The sequence below is a fragment of the Panthera uncia genome, chromosome X, assembly GCF_023721935.1.
Source record: "Panthera uncia isolate 11264 chromosome X, Puncia_PCG_1.0, whole genome shotgun sequence".
NCBI classification, from domain to species: Eukaryota; Metazoa; Chordata; class Mammalia; order Carnivora; family Felidae; genus Panthera; species Panthera uncia.
Window position 1 is genome coordinate 103121661 of NC_064817.1, and position 12886 is coordinate 103134546.

At 41.5% G+C, this 12886-nt stretch overlaps 1 protein-coding gene across 2 annotated transcripts in view; it reads left to right on the forward strand.

Annotated features, from left to right (window-relative positions):
* Positions 1-8130: 8130 nt before the first annotated feature.
* The window catches only part of SLC25A14 (solute carrier family 25 member 14), a 30155-nt gene continuing 25399 nt past the window's right edge, over positions 8131-12886 (forward strand). Inside the window, exons 1-2 of one of the 2 annotated variants that reach the window (XM_049644284.1) lie at positions 8131-8225; positions 8929-9085. In XM_049644284.1, coding sequence (XP_049500241.1) covers positions 8951-9085 — 135 coding nt within the window. In that variant the 5' untranslated portion in view covers positions 8131-8225; positions 8929-8950. Of the gene's footprint in view, positions 8226-8928; positions 9086-9209; positions 9463-12886 lie in introns of those variants that run through there. The other variant, XM_049644285.1, reaches the window with a different exon arrangement.

The following is a 12886-nucleotide window of genomic DNA, read 5'->3' on the forward strand; positions in this document are numbered from 1 at the left end:
CAACTGTCTGTCTGTCTGTCTGTCTACCTACCTACCTACCTATCTATCTGACACTGAATGGAGGGGAAGGAAAGTATTTAAAGCACAAAAGATTCCTTAGTCTCAGCTCCAGACGTAGAGGAAATGCTCAACGAAATTCCCAACTTTTCTCTCAGGATTAGAGTATGCAAACATTATATTTAATACCATAAAACTTCTTTTATAAAGATGATTTTAGTTTCTCCTTGGAGGTTTACACTGTATAAAAGATTTTTTATTTTTATTTTTTACGATTGGAAGTAACACTTTTGTAGAAGAAAATGTAAATAGTGCAGAAAGCACTAAAATACAAAGTGAGAGTCCTCTGGACTGCAGGCTGGGGAGAGAGGGTAGGTGGGGGAGTGCACTGTGATGGAGACGGCTGGAACGGGCGGCTGCGTCACAGCGGCTGTGCCGGCGGGGCTCATCAAAATGTCCCCATGCATAAATTGGCCACATTGGACTCCCTTGCTTGACTGTTTCTATCCTTTGCCTGTTTTTCTACGAAAATACCTTTAAGTGTTTGTATTTATTTAATCTGTAAAGCTTGTTGTATATTAAAGACCTTTTGTCTGTCAAATTAGTTACATCCCCCCCCCCCCAAATTATTGCTTATCTTCTAACTTCTTGGTGTTTTCAGCCATGATTTTTATTGTGTGGTTGGTCCCAATAATTCTTTTTAAATTTTTTTAAACATTTTAATTTATTTTTGAGAGACAGAGCACGAGCGGGAGAGGGACAGAGAGAGAGGGAGACACAGAATCCGAGGCAGGCTCCAGGCCCCAAGCTGTCAGCACGGAGCCTGATGCAGGGCTCAAACCCACAAACTGTGAGATCGTGACCTGAGCTGAAGTCGGAGGCTCAACGACTGAGCCACCCAGGTGCCCCCAATAATTCTTCTTTTTTAATGCTTCTTTATTTTTGAGAGAGAGAGAAAGAGAGCGTGAGCAGGGGAGGGGTAGAGAGAGAGGGAGACATAGAATCCGAAGCAGGTTTCAGGCTCCGAGCTGTCAACACAGAGCCCGATGCGGGGCTTGAACTCACAAACCGCGAGATCATGACCAGAGCCAAAGTCGGATGCGTAACTGACTGAGCCACCTAGGTGCCCCTGGTTCCAATAATTCTTTGTTTGATGTCTCTGCCTCTGATAGCATGCTTAGAAGGTCTCCCCCACCCCCAGGATTATCAAAGTGTTCAGCTACACGTTCTTCGAGTACTGTCATGGTTGCACCTCATTTTGCATGTTTAAATTGCCAGGGCAACCCGAATTTACTTGATGAACATAGACATCTCCTGAGTGCTTATGACGAGCCAGGCTCCGTTCCACATGCCTTATGCGGATCGTCTCATTTGAATGCTCAGTAACCCCAGAGGTTGGTGCTAGTAGGTTCTTTGTTTTCACAGCTGGGGAAACTTAAGGATGGGAAGGTTGGGTACTTATTCAAGACCACACAGCTGGCAAAACCTGGTCCATCCAGTGGTAAAGCCTACACAAGGTTGTAGTGAGGATTAGAGTCAGCATGGGTGACTTTCTGGAAAAAAGGAGGCATTCAATAGAAGATAAAGTTCATTATGATTGCATACTTCTCAGAAGCATAATTTCTGATGGCTGCATATTATTTGAAAAATGGTATATTTTTAAGGGAAGTACACTTCTGAAATATTCCTTCGAAAGCATGTTTAGAATTCCATGGTAACAAAACCTTTCTCTTTTAAAAAGTTTATATATTTCTTTTGAGAAAGAGGTTGGGGGCACAGGGGGAGGCAGAGAGAGAGGCAGAACCCCAAGCAGGCTCCACCAAGACAGGGCAGAGTCCGATGTGGGGCTTGATCCCATGAACTGCAGGATCATGACCTGAGCCGAAATTGAGTCAGACACTTAACCGATTGAGCCACCCAGTCACCCCCAAAACCTTTATTTTAAGGAACAATTGTCATAAAGATACATCCTGGAAGAATCTGTATGAACATGTGAAGAGTTTCATTGGATAATGGGATTATAATTTTTTAAAAATCTTTTTTTCTCTCTGTATTCCAGTTTTCATAAAAGGGTTAAAAACTTTTTTCTGATCTGAAAAATAGCCACAACAACTGTTTTTTTAAAGGCTATGATAAAATGGTGCAGCTGCTGTGGAAAACAGTTTGGTGGTTCCTTAAAAAGTTAAATATATAGAATTACCATATGATCCATCAATTCCATTCCTAGGTATTTACCCCAAAGAATTCAAAGCGAGGACTCAGATTCTTGTACACCACTGTTCATAGCAGCATTATTCACAATAGCCTAAAGGTGAAAACAACCGAAATGTCCATCAGTAGATGAATGGATAAACAAAATGTGGTACATACATACAAAGGAATGATTATTGTAAGAAGGAAGGAAATTCTGATACAGTGTATAACATGGATGAATGTTGAAAACATGCTAAGCAAAATAAATCACACAAAAAGACAAATATTGTATGATTTCATTGATAAGAGGTACCTAGAATAGTCAAACTCCTAGAGACTGAAAGAATGATGGTTATCAGGGGTTGGGGGGAGAGGAGATGTGGAAATGTTTATTTATTTATTTTTTTAAAATATATGAAATTTATTGTCAAATTGGTTTCCATACAACACTCAGTGCTCATCCCAACAGGTGCCCTCCTCAATACCCATCACCCACCCTCCCCTCCCTCCCACCCCCCATCAGCCCTCAGTTTGTTCTCAGTTTTTAAGAGTCTCTTACGCTTTGGCTCTCTCCCACTCTAACCTCTTTTTTTTTTTTTTTTTGGAAGTGATTGTTTAATAGGTTTCAGTTTGAGATGATGAAAGTTCTGGAAATGGAGAGTGGTGAAGGTTGCACAATATTGCGAATGTAGCTAACGCCACTGAATTGTACACTTAAAAGTGGTTAAATGGTAAATTTTTATGATTATGTATATTTTATCACAATAAACAGTGACCACAACAAAAGGAGTCAAAATTGGCAACTATCTCATAGAGTGTTGGGCTTAAATGAGATGGATAATTGATGTGAAGTTCTTAGCACAATGCCAGGCTTACGGGGAATCTTCAATAAAGAAGAAATGTTTTTCTAATAATTACAACCATTTAAAGAAGGGGCAGGCTTCGTTGGGGATGGAATTGGGGGTTCCTTGCTACTGGAAGTGTTTAATAGAAGGCAGACCAGACTTCTTAAGTTTCAAATACAAATGAATCACTTGGGGATAGTGCTAAAATGCAGATTCTAATTTAGATAGGTCCTGTGTGGGGCCTGAGATTTTTGAATTTCTAGCAAGCTCCAGGTGATGCTGATGCTACTAATTGGCCACATTTGAATAGCAGAACACTAGATGATTTTTGGTTGGGGGAGGTATGTAATCATCTATCAGATGGAGCAATGAATTAGATTTCTTCTGCTCAGTATGGTGGCCAACTCGCCACATGTGGCTATGGAGCACTTGGAAAGTTAGTCTGAACTGAGATGAACTGTGAGTGTAAAATACACAAAAACTTAGTATATAAATAACTGTGAAATATCTCAATAGTTTTTATACAGATTATGTTCCAAAATGATATTACTTTGGATATATTGGGTTAAGTAAAATATTGTTTAAGAATTTTAAAGGGCTATGAATGGAAGGTGATTGGGCAGTATCTGGAGGGTGACACAGGATTAGAAGAGGATTTTCTTGTTTTGGTACCCTGGGAAGAACATGAAGCTAATAAGAAGGATAAATGGAGGGAGAGGTTGGCTGTCCAGGATGCAAGGGAAGGAGTGAGGGAGTGAGATTTGTGAGAAGCCAGGAGGTAAGACAAGGTTTATGAGGTATATATACAATTATGTAAAAGATGGAGAGACTGGAAGGAGACACATAGAAATGTTAATGGTGATACCTGGGTAGTTGAGGGGACTGGAAGGAAACACATAGAAATGTTAATGGTGTTATCTGGGTAGTGGGGGTGATGTTTACGTTTTATTTTACTTCTTTTGCATTTTTATCTTCTTGTTTATGGTTTTTATATTTTCCCTTTCCCTCTATAAAGATACATAACTTTTTTTTTTTTTAACATTTTTTATTTATTTTTGGGACAGAGAGAGAGCATGAACGGGGGAGGGGCAGAGAGAGAGGGAGACACAGAATCAGAAACAGGCTCCAGGCTCCGAGCCATCAGCCCAGAGCCTGACGCGGGGCTCGAACTCACGGACCGCGAGATCGTGACCTGGCTGAAGTCGGACGCTTAACCGACTGCGCCACCCAGGCGCCCCAAGATACATAACTTTTAAAATTGGGGAAATGTGGGAGGACCATAGGTAAGAGGTAGCAGAGACACTGACTTCAGCACAAGGCCACCCTGTAGGAGCATGGGACAGAAACGTGCACATCACAAGAATGATAGCATAACTATGTGTGTATGTCCCGAGAGAGGGCTAGAAGGAGGCTCTCCACACTGTTAAGAGTAGTAGCCTTTGGGTATTTGGTTTTGGGGGTGATTTTTTACGTTCTTTCCACTTCTGTGTACAGTTTAAATGTTTTATGATGACTATGTACTTTTTTATAATCTGAAAAAGAAGCTATTGTAATTTTGAAAAATAGGTGTAGACTTCATCACGGAAAATAATTGTCCCGCTAAATTCTGTGTTGATGAAACCTCATCTTAGGCTCTCGTTCTGCTGATGTGAAAGAAGCTAGTGGCCATATTGTGAACTGCCCATGGAAAGGGCCATGTTGCAGAAAACTGGGACAGCCTCAGGAGCTGAGAGTGGCCTCTGGCCAACATCGAGCAAGAAACTGAAGCCCTCAGTGCTACAGCTGCAAGGAAGTGAATTTCACAACAACCTGAGTGAGCTTGGAAGTGAATTTTTTCCTAATCAAGTCTTGAGATAAAAACATCTTGATTGCAGCCTTGTGAGACCCAGAGCCCAGGACCCCATTAAGATGTGCCTGGATTCCTAATCTGCAGAAACCAGAAGACAATAAATGTGTGGTGTTTTAAGCTGCTAAATTTGTGGCAGTATTTTTTATGCAGCAATAGAAAACTAATACAGCCTTCCACCAGCAGTGTAAAAGAATTTGAGATGCTTTCCACCAACCCCCTTCTTGTCAGTCCTTCTAACTTTGGCCATGTTGGTGGGTTTGTATTGTGATTTTAATTTTAATTTTCTATATGCCTAATAATACTGAACACTTATTCATATGCTTATTGATCATTTGGGCGTACTCTTTTATGAAGTGTGTTTCAAGTATTTTCCCCATTAAAAAAATTGAGTTTCCTGTCTTTTTTTTCACGGAGACTTAAGAAAAAAATTTTTTTAGATTATTTATTTTTTTAGTGTTTACTCAGAGAGAGAGAGAGAGAGAGAGAGAGAGAGAGAGAGAAAGAGAATGAGCAGGGGAGGGGCCGAGAGGGAGACATAGAATCTGAAGCAGGCTCTGGGCTCCGAGCTGTCAGCACAGCACATGGGGCTTGAACTCATGAACCGTGAGATCATGACCTGAGCCGAAGTCAGACACTTAGCCGACTGAGCCACCCAGGTGCCCTGAAAAAAATTTTAATTATTGGAGTAGAACTGACATACAATGTTATATTAGTTTCAGGTGTATAACAGTGATTCGACAATTGTATATGTTTACGCATTGCTCAGCATGGTAAGTGTACTTACATCTGTCACTATACAACATTATTACAATGTTATTGACTATATTTCCTATGCTGTACTTTTCATCTGTGTGAGTAATTTATTTCATAACTGGAAGTTTGTACCTGTTAATCCCTTTCACCTATTTTGCCCATTCCCTCATCCCCCTCCCCTCTGGCAACCACCAGTTTTGTTCTCCGTGTTTATGACTCTTTGGGTTTTTTTGTTTTTCAGATTCCTTTTTTATAAAATGCTTATTTATTTGCTTTTGTGTGAGAGAGAGAGAACACAAGCTGAGGAAGGGCAGAGAGATAGGGAGACACAGAATCTGAAGCAGGCTCCAGGCTCCAAGCTGTCAGCGCAGAGCCCAACTTGGGGCTGGAATTCATGAACCATGAGATCATGACCTGAGCTGAAGTCAGACACTTAACGGACTGTTCCACCCATGCTCCCCTGTTTTTTAGATTCCACATATAAGTGGAATCAGGGGCACTTGGGTGGTTTAATTGTTTAAGCGTCTGACTCTTGATTTTGGCTCAGGTCGTGATCTCATGGTTTGTGGTTTCGAGCCCCACATTGGTCTCTGCGGAGCCTGCTTGGGGTTCTCTCTCCCTCTTTCTGCCCCTTCCCTGATCTCTCTCTCTTAAAATAAATAACTAAACTTAAAAAAATAATTGAAATCATATGGTATTGGTCTTTGACTTGTTTTAGCATAAAACCCTTTAGATACATCCATATTGTCACAAATGGCAGGATCACATTCTTTTCTATGATTGAATGATATTCTATATACACACTGAGTTGCCTGTGTTTCTTTTTATTTAAAAAAATTTTTTTAGAGAGAGAGAGAGAGAGCGAGCGAGCGAGCACATGTTCACGAGTCGGGGAGAGGGCCAGAGGGAGAGAGAGAATCTTAAGTAGGCTCCATGCTCAGTGCAGAGCCTGGCATGGGGCTTGATTCCACAATCCTGGAATCATGATTTGAGCTGAAATCAAGAGTCAGATGCTTAACAGACTGAGCCACCCAAGCGCCCTGAGGTGTCTCTGTTTTTATTGCTGAGTTTTAGGAGTTCTTTATTTATAATGGATGTGAGATTTTGTAGGACATATGGATTAAAAATCTCTTTTCCCAGATTGTACCTTGCCTTTTCACTCTCTTGTGTCATTGAATAAAAATAGTATAATGGCTGACTTGTGATGTGTACTTACACTGGAAGTATTCTAACAGAGACTGAATAACTGTTCATAATGAATATTATAGAAGCAACCTCTAAATCTCCTTCCAACTTGAAGATTCCAGTATTCTATCTTCTTCAATACTTTATCTCTTGGAGATATCAGAATTCAGGCATAACACAAGACAGAGTATAATTAAATACTGGTCTGTGTGATAGAGACTACAAATAGAAGGTAATTAAAAAGGAAAATAGCCAACTTTGATAATGAGGATTAGATCTTTTGTATGTTTTAGAAAAATGTTGAAAATAAAATAAGCAAATAGCAAATGTGTTAAAAGTGTGGTATGTGTTTATAATGGTGCTACAAATGCTATTTTAAATTCATCTATTGTAGAACTTTTAAAATAAGTCATTTGAAAACAAAGTTCCTTTTTAACAGGTTTATCTAGGTGATCAGTGAGATTAGCTGGTGGTAGCAGTGGCTGAGGAGGCAAAAGTGCTGTCTTGTAGAAAAATTGGGTGATTTGCTCACAGAGGGGGCCTAAATTCTACAAGGTTCGGTGACCTGGATGTGAGGGACAAGACCAGGTCCCCACTGGAGACATAGACTTCACATCATTGGTGACAGTACAGTTCTTCTGAATAGGGATTCTAAGCTATGAGCCTGTTTGGCTAGAAGGGAGTGCTTTGCTTAGATGTAAATGGAAGGGAATTCAAATTTTGTAATGCATGCACATGGTTTTTATATTATCTATTTTTAGTAAGAAAGTTTTTGAAAGTAACAAGGGAATTATTAAAGCTGAATCAGTATAGCATGGTCATTAAGAGCCTAGGCTCTTGAGTCAGACCCAAATTTGAATCCCAGCTCTGCCATTACCAAGTTACTCTAGTAACTTCGTAAGACCTCAGTTTTCTCATCTACCAAAAGGGTAAAATAATAGTACCTGTCTCATTGAGTAGTTGTCTGCACATGAAGCTATTTGCCTCATGCTTGGTAATCATTGTACATCAGGTGGTATTATGTGTGCTGCCCGAAGAAATTTTTTAATAGGGGTAAAAACCAAGGTGTTAACTACAATGAGAAAGGTCCTTTCACAACAAAGGTGTTCCAAGCATTAATTGAACAATCACTTATGTGATTGTTAATTCAACAATCACTTATGTGATGTTCCTGGCATTTACCCGCTTTTCCTTGTACTCACCACATAAGCCCTGTTGTTTCGTATCCTCGCGTGATTTCGGAACGTTCGCGTGCGAGGTTTGAAAATCAAAAGTAGTCCATTGGCCAACAGAATTACCCAGGGTGCTTTGCAACCATTCCTTCTGGTACCAGGGGGCCAGAAGCTGGTCAGTGGGCTTGGTCAACCTGCTCGCTCGCTCGTCATTCTCCGGCTGGTTGTGAGGTACGGATTAGCTTGGACTCCCCCGTCAGCACTTCTACTCTCAAGACTCTAACTTTTTGTGGTCCCACTTTCTGTTTCCAATCTGCTTTTTCTCAATCGTGTGCTTTGAGTACAGGGCCTGAGTCTGAGTCCTCAGTCGCTAATACCTGGCGTCTAGTCGGTGCTGAGGTTTATTTACTTACTTGATCTTTATTTTCTTAATGACTTCGGACACTTCATTAAATACCGCTCACTCCTTACCCTCATTTTCCTACTTTTAACTCCTTTGCTCCGCCCCCCTAACTTTCCCTCCTTTTTCGTACTTTGCGCGCAGGCGCCTTGCCCCACCCCTTCACTACGGTCGGCAGGCCCCTCGCGTCCCTTAGGTTTGGCTGGCCCCACTCTTCTTGCCCCCACCTTCCTAGTCCTATACGCGTCGCCACCCCCCCCTTCCTGCTCCTAGTACGCGCCGCAACCCCGCCCCCCCCCCGTAGTCCTGGTACGCGCCAGTTGCCTGGTAACGCGGGAACGAGGCGACATGTCTGCCCCCAACTGGCGAGCACGTGAACTGCAGAAGCTGCCAAATCGTCACGCCTTCCTTCTTTCTCCCTACACATCCCAAAAGTCAGGTTGCCCTCTCTGAGCCTTTGCACCCGCAGCCTGCTCGACTCCCCCTCTTAGACCTCTGTAGTTCCCGCCTCTCATTTTGCGCCTTCTTTTCTAGGCTTTGAGGAGGCGGTGTTGGAATGCCGGAGCCACCACCGTTGCCGAGGCGACAACTTGGTTACTTCCGTTGGTTTCAATGCTTCCGGGTTGGCGTTGCGGTGCCGCTTCCGACTGTGGGAGCCTCGGCTTCCCAGTCGTCCGCTGAGCCTGAGCAGGTGAGGGGGAGCTCCTGGACATCCAGGCTGGGGAGCGGGGCTGGGCCGCGCCAGGCCGCGCGGGGCCGGGCTGGCCTGGTTCCCGGCCTGGGAGGGGCTTAACGGTCCTTTGATCTCTCTCTCCCCTCAGCTGAGTCCCTTCCCTGTCTTTCACTCTTCTGGCATCGGTGGTTTTACTTCTTCGATTGAACCCTGCTTCCTCGACCCCCTTGGGAGGCCGCCTTCTTCAGGCGCCTCCCTTCTCTCCACGAACTCGCTCTGACAGCTGAGGAACTGGCAAGATCCTGCTACCCAGAGGGTGAATGGGTATCTTTCCTGGAATAATCCTAATTTTTCTAAGGGTGAAGTTTGCAACGGCGGCCGTGATTGTAAGCGGAGTAAGCAAACACCTCCATTGTGTTAGTGTGAGGGATGCTGTTAAAAGATGCTCCCCTTCAGTTTCTACCCCCTGCCACTCTTTGAGGTCAAGGCATTGAAGGCATCTATTAAAATGCAGTTCAGCTAACTAATTGGGATGACAGCTATTCTCAACATGAATTAGTTTCTCAGATAAGGTAACAAACAGCAGGGACGTTTGTAGCTTGCTGTCAGTGTTTCCTTGTTTTTTTTTCCAGGCTAGGGATGCTTAGAGTTATTGTGAACTTTTGTCTTCATTCCCTACATCATCAAGTTCCTTTGTGTCTCCATTTTAGAAGTTTATCTCTAACCTCATTGTCAACAAGCATCTTATCTGCTTTACTTCACAACATCCTAAGCTAGTTTCCTTGCCTATCCTGTTTGGAATCCACTGTTTGCGGCAGCCTGAGTAGGCTAACTAAAATGTGGATTTCCCCAAGTCCCTTCCCTGTTCAAAAACTTACAGCCTCCCTCCCACCCTGCCAAACACACATTTTGGTTTCAAGCCTTTCAGCCTGTTTCTTTATCATACTTCTTGTCTGATAATTTTATCAATCTGTTAAGAGAATTCTCTGTTCAGGTTAGGTTGCACTATTCCTTCTCAGAACAAGCTATGCTGATGCCTGCCTCCACATGCTGTGTCCCCCCACCCCCACCCCCCACCATGTTTGTGTCTCTGTTCATCCTCTTTTCCTCCTCCACCCCTCCCTTACCTAGACCTATCCTGATTCTACCTGTACTCTGTCAAGGCCCATTTTAAGTTCTCTCATCTCCACAAGCCTTTCAAATTATTCAGGCCCATGCTGATTGTCTCCTTTACCATGCTCCTGCTCTTACAGTTTGTACTATGTAATTTAATACTTAATTTTTTCTCTAATGAGCAACTTTGATTTCTTCCACCAGACTATAAGCTCTTGAAAGGCAAGTACTGAATTTCATACAACTTTATCCCCACCCCAATCTCCTTGATTATCCAGGAAAGATAGGTTGAATGATAAATACTGTCCTGATGTTAGAGCATGTGTTCTGTTTTTTTTTTTAACATGAGGTTTATACTCATAGCATGTTGCAGGTTTGGGCATTTTGTATGCTTTCAATAAATATTTGCTTCATTCTCCATTATTACTTCCCAAGTCTGAGTATCTATAATGCCTACTCTTTTTAAAAGGAGAAAGTGAGAAAAACACTCAAGATTTTTCTGACCAGATCTTTGGAGTAATGTAGGGCTATGTAACTTGTATTCTAGGACTTTCTTCCACTCTCTAGGCTATCAGATTTTCCTTAGTCAGACTTCAGTATACACGTTTGCATTTTAAATACATTTTCATTGGCTTCTTTATGCGATAAATATTTAAGGTTTCTGTTTTAATTCAGATGTGGTTTGTTTCCTTTTATCCATATCTGGGGATAGCCCTCACAAGTAAAAATCATTTTTAGTGTGCTTGGGGTCTTTTACACAAGTAATTCTCTGCAACAAAATCAATGGAAGAGAATTAGGCAGAGAACCTCTGACGATCAACAAAAACAAAATGTTGTTTACAGAGTGTAGCATTGCTTTGGTCCAGCAAGTTAACTTTCTAAGTTCTCACATAATCTTTTACGTACACACTGCATACATAGATAAAGGATATTACACGGGAACCAACCAAGTATTTAATAGATGTGTACCCAATTCTGTGCAAGCTATTCTAAGGGTTATGAAAAGTACTGTGAGACATGGTGTTTGCCTTCAGGGATCTTAGCTAGTTAAGAGAAAAATAACATGGAGCAACTGGAAGATAAGCCTCATCCTGTGTGCCTGAAATTAAGATATAGAAGGGGGTGAATGAAGGTTCTAAAAACATTGCACAACTGTGGAATAGGTATGACATGACATGTATGCAGACTTAAAGGTTTTAAGGTGACATTTTAATGATTCAGTAGTGTGATATGGTCTCACAAAAATGACTGCCATTTTCAGCTGTAGTAATTGAAGTATAATATAGTGAGTGATGAAAACTATTGTGGGTATTTACCCTGAGAAAGATAAGATATAGGAGGGCATGATAGCTGTCTTTAAATACTTGAAGGACCCTGTAGGGAAAAAGAATACATTCGTTTAATATTACCTCCCCAAATGGGTGAAAACTAGAGGAAGGCAGACTTTTGGCTCAGTACGAGGAAAGAAGGTTTAAAATCAGACCTAACTAAAGATGATAAAGGACTTTTTTTGTAACAAGATTCTTTCCTAACATTGGAGGAAAAGGGATTTTACTGTCAGATGGGGGTGGGGAGGTGACAGTGGTAGCAGTGTCAAATTTGGCCAGTGGTCCTCAGAATTTTGGATTTCATGGATCAATAATATTTAAATGAAAGTGTGGAGAGGAGACATAAATTAAGGTAGCCAGTCTTATTTTGCTAAGAAAGGCACTAAACAAAGTCAACTACCAACTATATTTCATACAAGAAAGGTGATTTTAAAAAATGCTCCAGGAGTAGGAAGAACAGGATTTCCTAATAGATAGTCCTTTAAATTAAATACATTTGGCTGAAGAAAAAGGTATTAGGTGCCCTTATTTTCTTTATTTCATCTCAGAATTGTAAAAATTTCATTAAGGAACCACTGGGCCGACTGACTTGAGATTCCATTCCCTGCTATGGCTCTGCCCCCTGCCTTTAACTGATTTATTATTATGGTTCCCTGAGCACATCTTCCTTATTAAAAGTCTGGGTAGCAGGTAATAAAGTTCCGATAGAGGCTTTCTCTGTAATGAGATGAATTGAAAGAAGTTGTAAAAAGAAAGCTTTGGAGAGAAGCATAGCAGCCATTTGAAATGCTTGACTGTTTTGGGAAATCTCTAAATTGTGGGGGGAAAATGCCCTCTCCATTGACCAAACTAAGAGAGGGGATATGTCATGGTCCTTGCTTTTCCATGCTTCCCCTCTCGCTGTGTGTGTCATGTGTTACTGTTAATTGTAATAAAATGTGCGCATAACTGAAAATGTTAATAAGATAATATTTAGTACTCAAGACTCATTTCAGACTGTAGCTGGTACTAGAAGTGCCTATTGCTGCTTTGTTTTCCAGAATTCGTTTCAATAATTTTCCTCCCAAAGAGCTATCTGTTCCCGACTCTGTATATCAGATGGACTGGCTGATCCCACTAAGCTTGAAAGGAAGTTTCCATAATTATGGAATATTATTTCCATAATTATTATTCCATAATCCATAATTATTCCATAATTATTTGTGGCCTCTAACTAAAACATTTGTCTGCATGTTTGCTATCCTCTTTTGGGAAATTGTTCATTTGTGCTTAGTTACAGAGATTTCCTTCTGGGGAAATAAAGCAAAACCTTGTCTCCTCTAAAAAGAGACTGTGACTCAATGGTGCTAACCTCAGATTGGGCTGTGGGGGAGGTGGG